The 21,146-nt window shown below is 38.8% G+C and overlaps 1 protein-coding gene across 2 annotated transcripts in view; it reads right to left on the reverse strand.

The window, feature by feature from the left end:
• Positions 1-21,146, reverse strand: part of LOC131440613 (synapsin) — a 139,701-nt gene that overhangs the window by 15,665 nt on the left and 102,890 nt on the right. For both annotated transcript variants that reach the window (XM_058612049.1, XM_058612050.1), the window contains 2 exons: positions 14,022-14,242; positions 13,858-13,954 (listed from right to left, as the gene is read on the reverse strand). In XM_058612049.1, the coding sequence (XP_058468032.1) occupies positions 13,858-13,954; positions 14,022-14,242 (318 nt within the window). The remainder of the gene's footprint in view (positions 1-13,857; positions 13,955-14,021; positions 14,243-21,146) is intronic.

The following is a 21,146-nucleotide window of genomic DNA, read 5'->3' on the forward strand; positions in this document are numbered from 1 at the left end:
AACGAACCATATTATAACGGCAATATTTTATAACAACAATTTTTGCCTTTCTCATATAGAAAAGTTATGCAATCACTTGTGAAAACGGACCTTTTAAACAAAGCTCGGAGGGGCGAATGTCATATTCTGAGTCGAATAGAAGCAAATGTCTGTGTGTGTCTGTATGTGTGTGTGTGTGAGTGTGTATGAGTATGTATGTATGTGTGTATGTAACAAAAATGTACACTCGATTTTCTCGGAGATGGCTGAACCGATTTTCACAAACATAGACTCAAATGGTTCGGAGGGTCAAGCGTCATATACCATTTAACTAAGCTCATCGAGCTGTGCAATGTCTGTGTGTGTATATATGTGTGTATTTTTGTTTCCTCCCAACCTCCCTCAGCAGAGAAAACCGATTGGAAAAACTCTGCTACACCTATATGCCTCGATCCCCCATAGCTTCGCAGAAAAAAGGAAACGAACCATATTATAACGGCAATATTTTATAACAACAATTTTTGCCTTTCGCATATAGAAAAGTTATGCAATCACTTGTGAAAACGGACCTTTTAAATAAAGCTCGGAGGGGCGAATGTCATATTCTGAGTCGAATAGAAGCAAGTGTCTGTGTGTGTCTGTATGTGTGTGTGTGAGTGTGTATGAGTATGTATGTATGTGTGTATGTAACAAAAATGTACACTCGATTTTCTCGGAGATGGCTGAACCGATTTTCACAAACATAGACTCAAATGGTTCGGAGGGTCAAGCGTCATATACCATTTAACTAAGCTCATCGAGCTGTGCAATGTCTGTGTGTGTATATATGTGTGTATTTTTGTTTCCTCCCAACCTCCCTCAGCAGAGAAAACCGATTGGAAAAACTTTGCTACACCTATATGCCTCGATCCCCCATAGCTTCGCAGAAAAAAGGAAACGAACCATATTATAACGGCAATATTTTATAACAACAATTTTTGCCTTTCTCATATAGAAAAGTTATGCAATCACTTGTGAAAACGGACCTTTTAAACAAAGCTCGGAGGGGCGAATGTCATATTCTGAGTCGAATAGAAGCAAATGTCTGTGTGTGTCTGTATGTGTGTGTGTGAGTGTGTAAGAGTATGTATGTATGTGTGTATGTAACAAAAATGTACACTCGATTTTCTCGGAGATGGCTGAACCGATTTTCACAAACATAGACTCAAATGGTTCGGAGGGTCAAGCGTCATATACCATTTAACTAAGCTCATCGAGCTGTGCAATGTCTGTGTGTGTATATATGTGTGTATTTTTGTTTCCTCCCAACCTCCTTCAGCAGAGAAAACCGATTGGAAAAACTCTGCTACACCTATATGCCTCGATCCCCCTGGTACCACTGATGTGACTGCTTCAGGGGGGGCAATGTGCTCCTGCACTCTTCTATTGCTGTGCTCATGCACTTTTGGTCGCTTCTAATCCGTGCTCATGCACTTATCGTATTGCGCAATCTCTTCAAGCGATCCCAGCTTGCTGGTCGCTCTTCCACTTTCTCTGTAACTCCTTCAGCATTTTTGTAACTGCCCTGCTGATCGCGTTCCACGTTTCCTCAGTGCGGCACATCTCGTCGACAACGTTTTCTACATTTAATGCCGGCATCGATCTTCTTATCGCCTCGAATCTGGGGCAAATGAACACTACGTGCTCCGGTGTCTCCTCCACGTTCACGCACTCCGGGCAGAAGGGCGAAGCGGCATGGCCAAACCGATGTAGGTACTGCCTGAAGCAGCCATGACCAGACAAAAACTGGGTTAGGTGGAAGTTCACTTCTCCATACTTCCGGTTCACCCAGGTCGACACATTAGGGATGAGCCGATGGGTCCATCTACCTTTCTCCGTGGAATCCTATTCCTGTTGCCACTTTGCCATTGAGGCCGTTCGCACTAGCGTTCTCACTTGCCTGGTCGTCCTCCGCACGTAGCACTCGATATCCTCCTCCAATGTGATGCAGATTGGGATCATCCCTGCAATCACACAAACTGCCTCCGACGATATCGTTCTATATGCGCTCGCTACTCGCATGGCCATGAGCCGGAACGCACTGTTTAGCTACGCCCGATTTCACTTGGTTTTTTGCGCCGCACCCCAGGCTGGAACTCCGTACCGCAGTATCGAAGATGACACACTCGCCAGCAGCCGCCTCTTGCTGCTTCTTGGACCACCGGTGTTTGGCATAATCCTTGACAGTGCGTTGATCGCCTTCGCCGCCTTTTCACAGACGTAGTTGACGTGGCTGTTAAAGTTTAGCCGATCGTCGATCATCACACCCAGATGCTTCAGTTGTCGTTTCGATGCTATTGCGTGTTCTCCGACGGAGATTTCCACTCGCTGCACTACCTTGCAGTTGCTCACCAATAGCACCTCCGTTTTGTGATGGGCTATCTTCAGCTTGACTCTATTCATCCAGTTTTCGATGATGCCAATCGATTCTGCCGCCAACATTTTCTTACTCCGTTTTTCTTTCATATGCATGATCGAAATCATTGATGCACAACGAACAATGCTATGCGAACTAACTTATGTCACATTTGAGAATATCTGCAAAAGTGGCATCCCTGAATGTACCTTAGCCTACTGAGTGAGAGGTAAGATTTATTATTAACAATGGCTCATTCAATCTGTTAGAGAAGGATAGATGCACATTTTGAAGAACTGACAAGAACTCATGCACACATTTCTTTTCATTGATAACTCTCTCTTCAAGAGCCGAAGGTCCGTTCAGCTCGTAGCTTGTTTCCACCTTACCAGCAGGGATGCCAGGTCATTTTTTTCAAAAATCTGTGATCAAGCCAAAAACCTGTCTGTGCAAAATCTGTGCACGTTTCCCCGTTTCCATAATAGATGATCGGAATCATTTTGGTAAGCAAAAAAAGGTCTCACTATTTCCTACCGCTCTGTAATTTTTGATGCTAAACTGTGATCAATTTTAAAAATCTGTGATTGATTTCAGAATCTGTGTAAATCTGTGAAAATCTGTGCAATTTTTTAAATCTGTGAAAAAGGTTGAAAATCTGTGAAACACAAATTAATCTGTGAACCTGGCATCTCTGCTTACCAGTGCGGTGAACTGGTGAGCTGCGTTTTTTTAAATAACTTTGAGCTATCATCTACTTTAAAGATTCGATTCATTGGAATAGCTCAGGAGCGAATTGCCCATCTCTACGCTCACTGCAAAAGTGAGTTACAGAAATAGCAGACGCCCTCTGTTTCTTAACCATTCATGGTTTCAGCATGGCCATAGTGAAAATGAGTCACACGAATAGTACTCAGGATATTCTCATTGGAAAATAAATTGGATTAGGAATATATTTTCCTATAACTATTGTAAAAGTTTGCTGCATTAAGTTGCATATTTCACTTCGGTACAAGGTTTCTTAGGTAAAAATAGGTAAAACGATGTATAACTTTTCCAGAAAAGAGTAAACCTATGCATTACCTTCTACAATATTATGGGATTTTAATTTTCTACAACTATTCCAAACAAAGTAAGGATTAAAAAATAACTTGAAACAAGTTATGATTAGAAAACTAGTCTTAAGGGGGTTGTCATAATTCAATAACTAAACTAACTTTGAAAAGGCCTAAAAAAAGTTCCATCGAGTTCCACTTAGATTTTCAAAGTATTGGGCATATCTTTTCCTATAAATTTTGTAAAAATCAGCTGCATAAGGTTGCTTATTTCGCTTCGGTGTAGGGTTTTATCATAGGTAAAAAAAGGTAAAATATTGTATAACTTTGCCAGGAAACATCAAACCTATGCACTACCTTCAACAAAAATATGGGATTTTCTATTTTCTTCAATTATTCCAAAGAAAGTATGCATAAAAAAATAACTCAAAACAAGTTATGAATAAAAAACTGATTTTAAGGGGGTTGCCATAAAAACGCTTTGTATATCCGAAACAGTGCGACCTAGACTTTTGGTATATTTGACAAAGTAAATTATTTTCAATAGTTCTAAAATTTTGTAGGAAAAAAAATTTCTATCTCTTCAGAAAAAAAAGTTATGGTTATATTTTTTGTCAAAGTAGGCCATGAACAATTAGGGATAGAATCAAATTACGCGGTATATGGTTGTAAATAATTTCTTAAAAGCAACTATGTGCATTAAATAAACGGTTTGGCAGCTACTGATTTATGTCCACGTTTTTATTGATTCGAACCACTGTGCGGCGTCTCGCCTGTTACTGATAAAACGATATCGTCCGCGAAACCCACGAGGCACTCCGTTGTACATAGCGTTCCACAGCGGTGGTCCGAGGATGGAGCCTTGTGGAACTCCCGCCGACACATTCATCCTCCTCTGTCCAGCTTCAGTGTCGTACACCAAGACTCTGTTCTGGAAGTACCTTTTCAAGATCCGACACAGGTAGTCTGGAACCCGCATTCTATGCAGCACTACGGCGAAAGCCTCCCAGCTGGCGCTATTGAACGCGTTCTTGACGTCAATTGTGATTACGGCGCAGTACCGGTTTCCTCTCCTCTTCTGTTTGGACGCCTTCTCGGCCCTCTCTAGGATCGTCCGGATAGCATCCACCGTTGACTTTTCCTTCCGAAATCCGAACTGCAGCTGTGTCAGTCCATTCTCTCCTTCTGTAAATGGCTCCACCCTGTTAAGGATGACCTTCTCCAGCAGCTTCCCAAGTGTGTCCAGCAGGCATATCGGTCTATACGATGCTGGATACCCCGGCGGTTTTCCTGGCTTTGGCAGTAAAACCAGTTTCTGTACCTTCCAAATGTCTGGGAAGTGGCCTTCTTCCAAACATTTCTGCATCGCCGACCTGAACATATCGGGGTAGGCCAGGACCGCCGATTTCAACGCCACGTTGGGGATCCCGTCCGGACCCGGAGCTTTGTTCACTTTCAGTTTTTTCGCCACTGCTTCTAACTCAGCATTGGAGACCTGCCGAGCTTCCGCACTACCTTCGTCTTCCTCACCAAACGGTGTTGATGGCCACGTCGTTGGGTCGTGCTTCGGAAAGAGAGTTACTCCACTGCTACCTGTCGACCCGCATCATCCGCCTTTAGTTATCTCGTTGGCTGCTGACTGCGAAAACAATTTCCGGAACATGGACTTCACGAATAAATCAAGGCCATTAAATTATAGAAAAATTGATTTTTGTGCTTTACTTGAATTCTTGCAAAACGTTAACTGGAGTGCTTTGCAAGATATCGACAACGCAAATGAAATGGCATATTTTTTCTGTAACAAAATAACTCAGTGGTTAAGTTCAAATTTGCCTTTTGTAAAACGGCCAATAAGTCCTCCTTGGAGCACAGCTTTGCTTCGTAAACTGAAACGAATTCGAAATGCTTGGCAGCGCAAACATCGTCGCTGGAAGAGCTCTGAAATAAAACGAATGTTCAAAAGTTCCAGTGATAACTATCGCAAATTAAACGCGGGGTTGTACAAATCCTACGTTATGCGGGTTCAAACTGAACTTCGTCGGAATCCCAAACATTTCTGGATTTTTGTAAACTCGAAACGTAAATGCTCATCAATTCCTTCAAAAGTTTGTCTCGATGGTGTTGAATCCAGGTCATCCTTGGAGTCATGTGATCTGTTTGCAAAGTTCTTTGCTTCGGTGTTTGCAGAAAAAACAGCCTCCGGTATCGATGCGGAGACCGCCGCGGTGGATGTTCCTGAGAATTTAGTGCACATTGACACATTTTTGGTTACTCCCGATATGATTGTTGCCGCAGCGAAGAAGTTGAAACGATCGTTCTCTGCCGGACCAGATGGCATACCTGCAGCGGTGTACAGTCATTGCGCTTCTGCTTTAGCCGATCCTTTGTGCACTATATTTAACAAATCATTTGAGCAAGGTATTTTTCCGATGACTTGGAAGCAGTCTTTCATGTTTCCTGTATACAAGAGCGGTGATCGTACAAATGTTAGAAATTATCGAGGCATAACCAATTTATCAGCTGCATCTAAACTGTTCGAAATAATTGTGAGCACTGAGGTACTTTTTCGTACTAAAAATTACATCTCTACTGATCAGCATGGATTTATGCCAGGTCGTTCAGTCAGCACGAATCTCTTAGATTTCACTTCAAGTTGTTTTTCGAGTTTGGAGAATAAAGTACAAATTGATGCAGTATACACTGATCTGAAAGCAGCTTTCGACCGAATTGACCACCGAATACTCTTGTGCAAGATGTTGCGGCTGGGCGCCACACAAAAGTTTACTGACTGGCTACGCTCTTGCTTATGTGGTAGAGTCCTGCGAGTTAAGCTCGGCTCTTGTGTATCATCTTCGTTCTCAAATTTATCAGGAGTTCCTCAAGGCAGCAATATGGGTCCACTTTTGTTTTTGCTGTTCTTCAACGATGCTGTTTCGGTGCTCGGAGTTGGTTGCAGATTAGTATATGCCGATGATTTGAAATTATATCTTGAAGTTCGCTCTATTGACGACTGCATCCGGCTTCAAAAACTTCAAGATACATTTGTCGCCTGGTGTCGTAGAAACTGGTTGATTGTCAGCATTTCAAAATGCCAGGTCATAACGTTTCACCGAATACTGAACCCAATTCGATTCGACTATGCAATTGATGGACAAACGCTCCAGAGAGTTGACCATGTTAATGACCTTGGTGTTTTGTTAGATGCCAAACTTACCTTCAATCTGCATCGTTCATCTGTAATTTCAAAAGCGACCAGGCAACTAGGTTTTATTGCAAAGATCGGGCGGGACTTCAAAGATCCGTATTGTTTGAAGGCGTTATATTGTTCTTTGGTTCGTCCAATACTGGAAAATGCTAGCGTAATTTGAAGTCCTTATCAACTTACATGGAACTTACGGATTGAGCGCGTTCAGAAACGATTTGTTCGTCTTGCTCTAAGAAACCTTCCCTGGCAGAACCCGCTTGATCTTCCACCATACCACGATCGCTGTCGACTGATCGGACTCGACTCATTGGAACGACGCAGGAAAATTCAGCAAACTACTTTCGTGGCAAAACTGATCAACGGGGATATCGACTCACCGAAGATTTTGTCTCAACTCGATTTTCGTGCTTCACAACGATCACTGCGCTCTTCCAGTTTATTTCAGCCGAGATTTCATCGAACGACGTTCGGGTATTACGAACCGATAACATCATGCTTGAGGACATTTGGCACCGTTGAACACCTTTTTGAATTTGATGAACCATCACACAAATTCGTGCAGAAAGTACAGCGATCTACAATTTTATGACTTGACTAATCCAATTCATTAAGACCATTTTATTGTCAGATGAATAAATTTAATAATAAATAAATAAATAAATAAGAGACCCTCCACGATTATCTTCAGCTTATCTGGGCACATTCCGGCAGGCGTCGCTGGACCTTTGATCTTCGCCATCACGGCTCGATACGCGTTACCCCAGGGGTTTGCGTCGGCTTCTCTGCATAGCTCCTTGTGGCAGTTCGACTTGCTCACGATTATCTCCTTTTTAAATGCTGTTCTGGCCTCCTGGAACGCCAACTTCCGCTCCTCTCTATCCGGGAGGATTCTTGCCCTCTGGTAGCGTCTTCTGGCTCTTAGGCAGGCAGCACGGAGGGTGCCGAGTGTCTCGTTCCACCAATGTGCAGGACGCCGTCTGTACCTTGGCTCCCGTTTTCGTGCCATTGTATATATGTGTATGTATGTATGTGTGTATGTATGTATGTGTGTGTATGTATGTGTGTATGTATGTGTGTATATGTATGTGTCAAATAATTTCACTGGGTTTTCTCGGAGATGGCTGAACCGATTTTGACAAACTTACACTCAAATGAAAGGTCTCGTGGTCCCATACGGAATTCGTGAATTTCAGTTTTATTCCACTTCCGGTTCCGGAGTTGTGTGTAAAGTGTGTTAAATATTGTACACCGATTCCGGCTATCCTGGTGCCCAATCTCCGATTCCGGAAGCGCCGGAAATAATGGTCATATAATCGAAAATGGACCTCACTCACTTTTCTACGTGATAATTTGACCGATTATCAACCGAATTTGACCACAAACTTAGACTTCAAATGAAAGGTCTCGCGGTGCAATACGGAATTCCTGATTTTCATCCGAATCCAACTCCGGCTCTGGAGTTATAGGGTAAAGTGTGTTATATATTGTACACCGTCACTTAAACCGGTGAAACAAAAACAACGCAAAAAAAATCGAATCTGGACTCAAAGCTACACAAATCGATAGCCATTATTAATAGGCAGCCAAACAAACCGATTCCGGCTATCCTGGTTTCCGGTATTCAATTGACGACAGGAGATAATAGTCATATGCTCAAAAATGGATCTCACTCACTTTTCTCAGAGTTTGTAGAACCGATATTGCCAATCTTAAGGTCAAATGGAAGGTCCTACGATCCTATCCAAAATTACTGCAGATTTTCGGATTCAACAAAAATTTAATCCGTCGTTTAGAGTACGATGGCAAAATGGTATAAAAACTTAGAAATTTGAATAAAACCTAGTAGAGTTTGTACGTCAGTTGGTGGCCGTTCGGATCGACCTCGATTATACTATATATAATATAATAGTGAACCCATTTCGTTTTCTTATATAATACCATATATATATATATATATATATATATATATATATATATATATATATATATATATATATATATATATATATATATATATATATATATATATATATATATATATATATATATATATATATATATATATATATATATATATATATATATATATTTATATGTTATATCGGGAGCTGGGAACTGGTAAAGGTTCGTACGGCCACCAACTACCTTGAACCATTAAATTGAAACAGATTTGAACCAAATTTAGAAGAATTCTTACGTTTTGCCTTTCTCATGTAGAAAGGTTATGTAATCGTTTTGAAAACCGACTTTTAAACCGAGGCATACATCTGATTCCTATTTTCTCGCTCAGTTGGATCAATATTGAATTTAAGGTGCAAGCATAAAACAATAAAATAAACCTAGATTCCCCAGTGTAATAGTACTGTAGTCGAGCAACCCGTAACACCAAAAGCGCCGTCTGGTGTAGAATGGGTGCGTAAATGCTCCTAAAATGCATGTACAAAGTTGCCTGCGCATTTAACACAACCACAGTAGCATAAATCAAATAAACATAGATTTATCACTGTACGGTGACACTAACAGCACCTCTAGTGACAAACGGGTGTACTTTTTTCCATTAGCTACTGTGGTTGTGTTAAATGCGCAGGCAACTTTTTGCATGCATTTTAGGAGCATTTACGCACCCATTCTCCACCAGACGGTGCTTTCGCTGTCACGGGTTGCTCAACTACATTACTATAACACTGGGGAATCTATGTTTATTTGATTTATGACAGTAGCTAATGGAAAAAAAGTACACCCGTTTCTCACCAGAAGCGCTGTTGGTGTATCCGGGACAATGGGAAATCTATGTTTACTTAATTTATGCTGGCGCAGCTTGCAAACTTGCGCTCAGACATAAGCATTTCTACCAGATTTAAATCTGAAAATGTCAAAGTGTCTACTGCATTTCTCCAAACATCATTGCAGTATTCTGGTCAGAGCTCTGACTGGACATTTCAAACTCAATTATCACATGGCTACTATTCAACGTGCTGAGTATTATTCGTGTGATTTGTGTGAATGCGATTATGGTACTTCATATGATCTGATATGTAACTGTCCCGCATTGACGCAGCTACTGTGTATGCAGAGCTAAAATTGAAGGATATTCTCTCGTGGTAAGGAGCTATAGTCAGAAGGGTTCATCGTTCTTCCTGGAGTGAATGATTCTGTATTCACCTTAAATAAGGTTTAGCAGATTGCTTGGCATCCTTTAGGGGGTACCGAATTTACTTCTGATCGTAGATACTGCAAATCGTTCTACATTCTTCCGGGTGTGCAGAATGGTGTCGCTTTTGTAAGATCTCTAAATCCTCTCGGGGGTTGGAGGTTTTATTAACAGCAAACTGTTCGGGACCTCATAGAGGTTCAGAAATTACTTCTGCTTCCACTAAATGTGATCCTCAGTAGATTGTTCAGCATCCCTTAGGGGTGCAGAATTTACTTCTGCTTTTATGTGTTTTTGTGTCGTCAATTTTTCCCATCCTCCTAGTCCAACCCTTACCATTTCCTTTCAATCCTTCCCTCTTATATATCGGGAAAAGGATGCTAAAACAAATTGATGGCAAGGCACAAATCTCGAAATATCAAGGCCATTTGAGCCAATTTGCTCTGATTCCTGATTTCTGCCTGCGCATTTACAACAACAACAGTAGCTAAAGGAAAAAGTACACCCGTTTCTCACTAGAAGCGCTGTTGGTGTATCCGGGGCAATGGGAAATTTACAGGGTCCGGCACTCGAAGTGTAACCAACTTCAGACCTTCGAGCCTGGCGTCAAGGTAAATGCGACATATTATCGGGAAAGTATTCTGGAGGTTGCTTTGAAGCCGTGGGCAGACAAACATTTCGGTGGCAGACCATGGACGTTTCAGCAGGACTCGGCACCGTCTCACAAAGCTCAAGTGAACCAAGAATGGCTGAAAAACAACGTTCCGAACTTCATCACGTCCACACAATGGCTCTCGAATTCACCAGATGTGAATCCAATGGATTATTATCTTTGGGCCATTTTGGAGAGCAAAGTCCGAACTAAAAGATACACCAGTCTCGAGGCGCTGAAAAAAGTTATTGTCCGCGAGTGGGCCAAAATACACCTGCAAGTCACATTCGGGCAGCTTGCGATTCGTTTTTTGACCGTCTCAAGGCCATAGTCAAGGCAAAAGGTGGTCATATCGAGCAAAAGTGAATTGATTCTGAATTTTGTATTATTTTTACACATTTTGTACTTTGAATTAAGTAAAAGTAATTTTCCAAACTGAATTTATGTCCTTTGTAATTGGTTACACTTCGAGTGCCGGATCCTGTATGTTTACTTAATTTATGGTGCAAGGTTAATGAATACTGTATGTAAGGGTGCTACATATATAATCACAAAAAAATGGATATCAGCTCCACCAAACTTTTCGTGTTCCTTTCGAGTCCCATAAGTATCATGCAAAATTTTAGCTCGATCGGGGAAACTATATTTTCGCGCCCACGGTTTAAAGTTTGTATGGGATTTAGTATGGAGAAATTCACTTTTAACAAAAAAAATCGGTTGGAGATCAACCTATGAACACTAAAAATCAGTCAATGTGTTATTTTTGGTAGAAAATTTATCGAGGAAGAAAACCTTAGAAGACAGCAAAACAATACGACATTTGTAGAAAAAGTTATTAAAGGAAAACCGACTCAAGGTCCAAACAATGGCTCACTCCTTAATTTATCTAGCACCACTGCTGCTAGTGGTGGTTATATGATTGCGCTTTCTTTTATTATGCTATAAAGGTTGATTTTAGTTGTTTGATGTCTTCACAAAAGTTTCTGAGCTGAGTATGAGGATTATTTTTAAGTAACAAGTCATGTTCCAAAACTCACCGTAAAGACATAAAAAAGTCTAACTTTTTAATTTGAAGAAATAGGTTTTTGGAATCTTCTACAATATTTTAGATAAACTCAAATCCAAATACTTTGCGGGATATATAAATCCTCTATCTCTTATAGTTTAGAAGATATAGATGGTACTATTTTATGCAAACAAAAACACAATTTACATGACTTTTTGTGTCTTTACAGTAAGGTTTGGAGCATGGTTTTTCACTTAAAAGTAATCTTTATACTCGGCTGAGTAACTATCGTGAAGACATCAAACAAAACGGATCAACCGTTATAGCACATTAAAGGGAAGTCACATCATGTTACTTTCACTAGCAACAGTGGTGCTAGATATATTAAGGAATGAGCCATTGTTCAGACCTTGTGTCGGTTTTTCTTTAATAACTTTTTCTACAAATGTCGGATTGTTTTGCGGTCTTCCAAAGTTTTCTTCCTCGTTAAATTTACTACGAAAATATCCTATGCGCTGATTTTTAGAGCTCATAGGTTAATTTCCAGCCGATTTTTTGTTAAAAGTGAATTTCTCCATACTAAATCCCATACAAACTTTAAACCGTGGGCGCGAAAATATAGTTTCTCCGATCGGGCTAAAATTTTGCCTGGTACTTTAGGGACCCAAAAGGAAAACGAATAGTTTGGTGGAGCGAGAAAATAAACATTTTCATCTTTTTCCCATACAACCTTGTCCCACCCTAATAATCACCCTCATTCAACATTACTCAAAATTGAGTGACACTCCACTCAAATTCATAAAAACTGCACGTACTCTAAACTTGAGTTACCACCTATCTACTCATTTTTTTATTAAGGGACGAAGTTGTCAAAATTTGAGTATTTTTTATTCAAAATAAGAAAACAATATTTTTTCAAAATTTGAGTCAGTTTAACTCAACATTTGTATTCCTTGCACTCAAAATAAAGAAAATTCTTTTACGACAATGTTTATATAAAAAGTAATTCTTCTTTCTTTTAAATCGAAGGCGATAAAAAAGTGATTCAAAATCGTTTCCTATTGACTGGTTTTAGCCAAATTTGATCGATATTGATATCCTCATGTTGGACTTCTCACTCAGCATAGTTAAAACTACAAAATTTCTATTGAAGACATCTATGAATGATGATTCATGGTTTCGAAAACCGAGTCTAGAAACGGCAATTAAAAACGATGTATTCTTTAATTCGATAAGAATATTCCGATAAAGAAAACGCACTGAACTGCAAGAAGTATTGTTTTCACTCAAATGCTTGAAAACTCAACGCTTACTCTAATGTATGAATAGATACGAGAGAACCCATGGTCTGAGTAAATTTTATTCAATTCCATACTCATATTTTGACATATTACTCCAGTTTATGAATTTGAGTTATCGCAACTCAAACCATGAGTTATGTTCAAAGAGCGCGTTGGGGAATGTACGAACATGTTTTTTTTAAAGTGCGCTTTCATATAAATTTAAGCGAATTTAGGTTGCACCTACTAATTTTTATAATAGTGTTTTGATCATACTATCAAACTTCGTTAAAATTAGTTCCACATATTTCCACATTTTTGAGATATTGACACTTCAATATCTAGTATTTTGTAATTAAATTGTTCAAAAACATTTTAGTTTGTGAACTTAAACATATGCAACCTTTGACAAAAATGTGTATTTTGATAATTGAAATATAATTGTGGAACATTCTAAAATTTAAAAAATTCATTGAAAAAAGTTCTGAATTTTGGGGGGGTCTCTAATAAACAATGCACCATATCTCGACACCAATGCATTTTAAAGTGTTTTAAAGTGTCTTCGGCATGTTTTCTTGTTTCAATATGATCTACAACTTTTCTAAAAACATAAATACTCTATCTCATATTGCATGAAACAAATTTTTTTAACTCACTTGTAGGTGGATTAATGACAATTTTGATTATATTAAAAGAAGCGGATTATATCAAACAGAAATTCTTCTGAAGATATGAAAGCTTCAAAATCAACAAATAAAACAACGCGCGTCTTTACATGATTGAGACCACTGTGCGGTGGTTTGTTTTTTTTCGCGACTGAAAATTAAAAATTGAAATATGTCGAAAAAGTGCCTGTTAAAAACGTGTTCCACAGTGAAAAAACTAAAAAGATTGCCCTGTATGCGTTTCCAGCCTCAAGGAGCGATATTAGTATAAATCTGATTAATGTGAGGTTGCAATTTTTAAATTCAAAGGATGAAACTAAAATAAATTAAATTCAAACCACCGGCGGCTGTCAAAATAGTTCATTCTGTTTATTTTGTGAGGTTATGTCATGTTCGTGTAAAACCTAATACTTGCATTACACGCTTTACATTTACACTCGTTGTTTATTTTAAAATGAATTTCAGAACTTACCTCATCAATCCATGATTTGTACTTCTCAGTCATTGAAATCTGTTCAAGCATTGCTGACCCTTGATTTGTTTTCCAGTTTCCAGAAATAGATTTTCTCCTGATAAGATATAAATATGTTAAGACATATATAACATGAAGCAAAACTCTGAAATGTTACAACTTACATAAATGCTTTGTAATTGTTTCCAATTTTCTGTATGTGCACGTCAAATTTGGCGTCAATGTATGGCTCTAAGCTGCAGTAGGAAGTACCATCTGTGAGACCAGTACCATATAATAGTCCTGCAGCATCGTGCAATGCACTTGAGTTGTCCAATTTAGCTGTTGCTTTGCCACCATGACAATGACCAGCTTTCAGAATGCATGGATAGCGTTGCCATGAAAGCTACAGAAGAGAATAAAATATAAATTTAAAAAATGGACAGGTGGCATGATTATTCTATATGTGAATGCGGTCGTCATAATGTTTAATAACAGGATGGTATGGGGGAGAAAAATGTGAGTTCCTACTACCGAGAACAAAATTTTACTTCATATTTACTATCACGGAAATACTCGATAACTTGTACAATCCGAAAACACTACATTAGAAAAGTACTAACACAATCAAAAACGGCAAACGTTTTATCGTGGTGATAAAACTCTAAAATAAATACTACCGATGGGCATTGAAAGTGAACTAAATACACGTCGACTGCTTGCATCACAAGATATCGAATATTGGATCAAATACACATTTCGAAAGTCTGAAATTTTCATCCGTTTCAAAAAAATACTTTACCTATTACCCCGCATGAAGGCAGAGTTGACTGAGCTGGAAAATATGACAGAGAATCTATTTATAGATTCGGTAGATTTTTCTACTTTGTCTTAAAAGTAACAAAGCGACCGTTTTTAAACCCCGTAGACCGTTTAAGACTTCTTCTTAATACGCTTATTGATATGATAATGTCTTTTTCTTGTTACTTAAATAGGCTGGTTTATTTTTTTTCATTGAGATATTTTTTACCCAAATTGAGATAGATTCGTTTGAGTTCATTCTGATTGATTTAAGTAATCCACAAAAGTATTATTTAACGCTTACTTTCATTACACGGTAACATTTAAAATATCTATGGATATAGGGACAATCGATGTTTCGTATGACCTCACACGAAATATTGATTGGAAATGCTACGCAAATTCGATATCTGAGAAAATAGAAACAACACAAGAACTTCCTCCGGAGGAAGAGTACACGTTTTTGGCTGGCTTGATTCTCGACACCGCGACTCAAGCTCAGACGAAACGAGTACCCGGCGCGAAAACTAACGTCCGTCCTCCCAACCCGTGGTGGGACAAAGAGTGCTCAGAATTAAACGCGGAGAGGGCTTCATCATTTATCAAGTTTAGGAAAAACGGAACACCTGATAATTTTAAAAACTACGCGGCATTCGACGCTAAAATGAAAAGCTTGATTAAAGCGGTTATTGGCGTCGATTCGTAGACGGATTATCGAGAGAAACATCAATGAGCACTCTTTGGAGCACAGCCCGACGAATTCGCAACAAAAACACCACGTACGAAAGCGAGGAATATTCTAACCGCTGGATATTCGATTTCGCCAAAAAAGTATGTCCTGACTCTGTTCCGGAACAGACGATCGTGCGCGTTGCCTCTTCAAACAGAAACGAAACACCTTTTTCGATGGTAGAGTTCTCACTTGCGCTTTTATCGTGTAACAATAAAGTTCCGGGGTTAGACAAAATCAAATTCAACTTTTAGAAAAATTTGCCTGACTCTGCCAAAAGGCGCTTATTGAATTTATTCAATAGGCTTCTTGAGGACAATATTGTCCCACATGACTGGAGACAAGTAGGAGTTATCGCCATTCAAAAACCAGGGAAACCTGCCTCTGATCACAATTCGTATCGGCCGATTGCTATGCTTTCCTGTATCTGGAAATTGTTCGAAAAAATGATTCTGTTTCGTCTAGACAATTGGGTCGAGACAAATGGCTTACTTTCAGATACTCAATTTGGTTTCCGCAGGGGAAAAGGAACGAACGATTGTCTCGCGTTGCTCTCAACAGAAATTCAAATGGCATTTACTCGTAAAGAACAAACGGCATCAGTTTTCTTAGACATTAAGGGGGCTTTTGACTCAGTTTCCATAAACATCTTATCTGAGAAGTTGCATCAGCATGGTCTTTCACCAATTCTGAATAACTTTTTGTATAATCTGTTGTCCGAGAAATACATGTATTGCGCATGGTGATTTGTCGACAATACGATTCAGTTACATGGGCTCATGCTCAAGCCCCTTTTTATACAATTTTTACGTATATTAGTGTATCAACACATCTTGCATGCTAAGACAACTTGCCGACGACAGCGTTGTGTCTATTATAGGACCCATAGCTAGGCTTGTCGAGCTCAATTCTCAGACCCGTTTTATGTCCTTGTATTTTGATTACATGGCTCAGAATATTAATCCTTCATCGTTTGTTTCCTACCGTGCTCATTTCTTGAATACTTCTGATTCTACTGTGTTTTTCGACACATCCATGAGAGAAGAGATTCGTGGAATTCCGGATCACATACGCCCTCAAGTGGCCCCTAATATCTTTCATTATAAATTTAGAACAGTCAACTGCGAAAAGGTGTTTTACACTGACGGATCAAACATCAACAGGTCCACAGGCTTCGGCATCTTCAATCAAAACGTCACCGCTTCATACAAACTCAGTGATCCGGCTTCAGTTCACGTCGCAGAATTAGCTGCTATTCAGTACACCCTCGAGATCATTGAAACCTTGCCCAACGACCATTACTTCATTGTCACGGACAGTCTAAGCTCAATAGAAGCTGTATCTGAACGGTCTTATTCAATATTTTTAGTCTGGGTCCCTTCGCATTGTTCCATTCCGGGAAATGAAAAGGCAGACTCATTGGCTAAGGTGGGCGCATTATGAAGGACCAATCTGCTTCAATGAATTTTTCAGTATCTCTCGTCAGAAAACTCTTGAAAGTTGGAAAACTTCATGGAGCAATGGCGATGGTTACATTCCATTATCCCTAGGGTATCGACGAAACCTTGGTTCAGGGGGATGAACGTGAGTCGCGATTTCATTCGTGTTATGTCGCGGCTCATGTCAAATCACTACACTTTCAACGCACATCTCTACGCACGCACAACGTATTGGGCTCACGGAGAGCGGTCTCTGCACCCGTGGCGACGGTTATCTGGACATCGAGCATGTCGTGTGGTCGTGCGTAGAGTATCGTGACGCCAGGTCGAAGCTACTGGAATCCCTTAGGGCCCGAGGTAGACCGCCTGAGGTTCCGGTTCGGGATGTGTTGGCGAGTCGGGATAGTTTATATATGCTTCTCATATACCAGTACCTTAAACATATTGATATACAAGTGTAATGTGTTATTCCTCACTCAGAAAGTATAATTTCCACCTACAGGTTCGACACTAACATCTGCTCGATTCTCTCGATCCCCGTCCCTGTCCACCATCTTCATTGGAACTAACAAGATCTTTTTTTGTCACTAACTTTTTCGTTCCCCCATCATCTCGATGGCAACTCTGTCGTTTTCAGACATTTTGTTCCCATATCCCCTTTTTACCCCGTTTCCACAATATTTACTATTTTTTCATTCTCTTCCTTAACATCACCATCACCGCCCACGGAAGACTTGTGAAATATACTCGTGCAATACTGAATACATCGATCATTGCCGATCGCCAGCTGAACGCTGGATTTTCGAGAACCTAAGATCACATATTCTAATGATACTATTCTAGTTTTAAGTTAGTCGTTAATTAAGATTAGAAAATGACCTTGGCATCTTAGAGCTTAAGCAGTGTGCCTAAAAATATATTGTAATATTGAATAAAAAAAATCTATGGATATGAATATGATCCATAGATATCATATCATTGAGGAAGAGGATAGAAGAAGTGCGATATGTCGATTGCGTCATTTATACCATTATATTTTCGAAACCGAAAGTGTCAGCCATTTGATCTTCGAACTTGAGCAATGACTCAATAGTAGCTTTAAAACGAGCAGTTGCTGCCAGCAGATCCGGAAGATCATTTTTGGTTCGAGTGGGTAGTTTGCCTTCATATAAAAGTCGTCGACGGGGTTTCTATTGTTCATGAATGGAAAGGAATAAAAAAGTAATTTTGTTTTTGAATTATTGCAGCGTGTAAAAGATCATTAGGATACACATAAATGATTTGCGCTATGCAAACACAGAATTGCGTTTTGCATTCCGCTAAACAAAGTCGTCTAATAATGTCGCGATAGATATGTAAAACAGCAACGTTATTAAGTCGATATTGCAACATTGTACGTTTTTAACCTACGAAGAACCGAAAAACTTCTTTCATTAGAACAAGATGATCCTGGTTCTGTAACAAATAGATGAACGAAAAGCACATACTATGGTACAAGCTCGTTATCCCTGTATATGTTGTTTGATATTTACAATTTTCCTCAGACAATTTGCTTTTTTTTGTCTTTCCAGTAGATGCAGAAACATATCTCTGTCACTGAGTAACCTTTCCTTGTCGTTGAATTAAATTTCCCAGTTTCATCGATATCTGCTGGCTGACCAACTGAAATTTTTTTCAATAGTTTGAAAATCACCCAGAAATATTTTCGAATCGACTTTTAAGATACGAAATCAATTGATCAAAAACTTCAAAGTAAGATTTACTGGAAAAATCTATCGATTTTTCAAATTCAAAGTCATTAGCCTTTACTTGCTCGAAACGTTTCGGAATTTTTCGACGACACGGAATTCGAGGCTCGCTTTAATCAAGTTCGGTAACAGCTTGAATGCTCTTGTTCTAAATTTTATTGAATGTAGAATGGCGTGTTAAAAATGTCGGAAACTGCTGGTTTTTTTTCATACGAATCGGTGATGCAAAGAGTAGACCCCTCGCATGGCTGGTGGGTTTGACGGTATTGTAAACATCATCATATACAATCAATTAAAATTTAATATAGTGCTGCGCCCTCACCAAAGTCTTTCATTGAATCTCATTGAAGTATTGCAAGAATAGCAACCCAGCCGTGAAGAAAAAACTCGCCACCTTTCTAGCAAGCCTTCACGTCAGTGTAACCGCGACGAGCAGCAACAAAAAAAAAATCTTTTCACGGGCACCGATCACTGCACAGTGGTCCAGGAAGCAAAATTAGCAGGAAACAATTGTTTACGCTTTTATTATTGGGCTTAGAGATTTGAAGTCTTCGGCACATTAATTGCAATTAATAAACTGCGTTTTTCGGCCATAGTGGTTTTAGGGTGGTCCTAAAGCAAACTATGAATTAAAAAAATATTTCAAAATCTGAATGAGATAGAACAATGCATCCTTCCACAATAATTTAGAATAATCAATTTAAGGCAACTTTGTCGAAGATATTGGTTGTGTATCTTTAACCGTTTTTACATTAGAACGGTTTACATATCCTAAGTTTGGGTGGTTCTGAAAAAAAAGGTTTTTATTCAATAACTTTTTCATTTGAATTTTCTCAATAAAGTAATGTTCTAAGAAATTCAAGAGCCTAAAAAGGCGCAACTTTTGGTGGAAAAAGATTTTTTTTTATACTACCTGGTTCAATAGTTATGATAGATTTTAACAAAAAAATACGCCTTTTTTAAATAACGGTTTTCAAAAATGGCGCAACCCGATAAAAAATTTTTTGATTGCATGTGATAGCTTATACATTTTTATATAATATGAGAAAAATTTGGAAAACAGTTATTTTTCTATCTCATTTAAATCAAAATTCCGTGCAAGTATTTTTGTACTTTATCATATAATATTTAGCTTAGTAACATACTAAGGAGTGTTAGAAAAAGGATATTTCATGACAAATATTTACAATCTATTCTTTGGACATTTGTCGTACATGTAATAAGATGTAACTTTTAAATTTTTTATCTTTCTCATAAAGAAAAGTTTTACAATCACTGTGAAAACTGAGTTTTGAACAGAGGTCCATAGAGCCGAATATCATATACTAATCAAAAGTGTTTGTGTTTGTCACACTCAGTTTCAATGGGGATCTCAGAGAAATCTCCTAAATTTCATTTCATTTATATGCAATTACATGGTGAAAAGCGCCAACAAATCAATTTCCAAGTGTTTCTTATAAGTGGCCATGGAAAGGAAGGGAAAAAAACTACTTAGTAAAATCTCCAAAACTCCAAAACTACTTAGTAAAATTAATTTGAACAATATGTATATTAACGAGTATCATATTACAATATTAGATGCCGTGTATTTTCTGGAAGGAAAACTTTGTTAGTATTTTTGTTTGTTTTGTTTTTCAGAGAAATGATGGGATCGGAAGTCATTAGAAGCCTTAAGAACAGATCTTCTAAATTGACCTGCCTGTTGAATTTTCTTGTATTATTTTCCCTAAATCTTCGAACGCATTTGTTTTTCGTTTCTGCCGCTTCTTCTGAGAACATTCCAATTGGAAGAATTGCATATTGTACAATAGCGACTCCATGCACGAGTAATTTGTGTACAGTTGGTGACAAAGCGTAAAAACCATACAACTTGTTGTATAGCTCATGTGTACTGTTCGTATATATTCCGAAAGACACCACATCGATCTCCATTTTGCTGTTAATTAGTGATAGTATAACATAAAATCTTTCCAATAAATCATGATTCAGTCCTGTAATTTTAGCAACTATTTCTCTTCCTTCAAAAAACCGCCTCGCAACATTACCGCTGTTTGAATTTCCTCCCCCTGGCCGAGGTTCACTGATTGTAGACCCAATTGTTCTCGAAGAGCCGAACGGATAGATTTTTCATGATGACTCACTGCATTATTATTCTTTGAAACATTCCACGTTGGTCGATAAGAAATCTTGAGAACAAATCCATAGTGCGAATATACGCATGAAGCGGAGAGAGTCCAAACTCGTATTTGGAAGGATCATCATCCGAGTCTACTGCTTCTTTTGGAAGATTAAGTTTCATTACAGATCACCGACAAGTGAAGCAAGCTTGTGAAGAAGTTCCCGTCAAATCGTTAATAGCTTTCGTGTCTAATTAACAGCAAAATGGAGATCGATGTGGTGTCTTTCGGAATATATACGAACAGTACACATGAGCTATAAAACAAGTTGTATGGTTGGTACGCTTTGTCACCAACTGTACACAAATTACTCGTGCATGGAGTCGCTATTGTACAATATGCAATTCTTCCAATTGGAATGTTCTCAGAAGAAGCGGCAGAAACGAAAAACAAATGCATTCGAAGATTTAGGGAA

Source organism: Malaya genurostris, chromosome 1 (genome assembly GCF_030247185.1).
Source record: "Malaya genurostris strain Urasoe2022 chromosome 1, Malgen_1.1, whole genome shotgun sequence".
Lineage (NCBI taxonomy): Eukaryota > Metazoa > Arthropoda > Insecta > Diptera > Culicidae > Malaya > Malaya genurostris.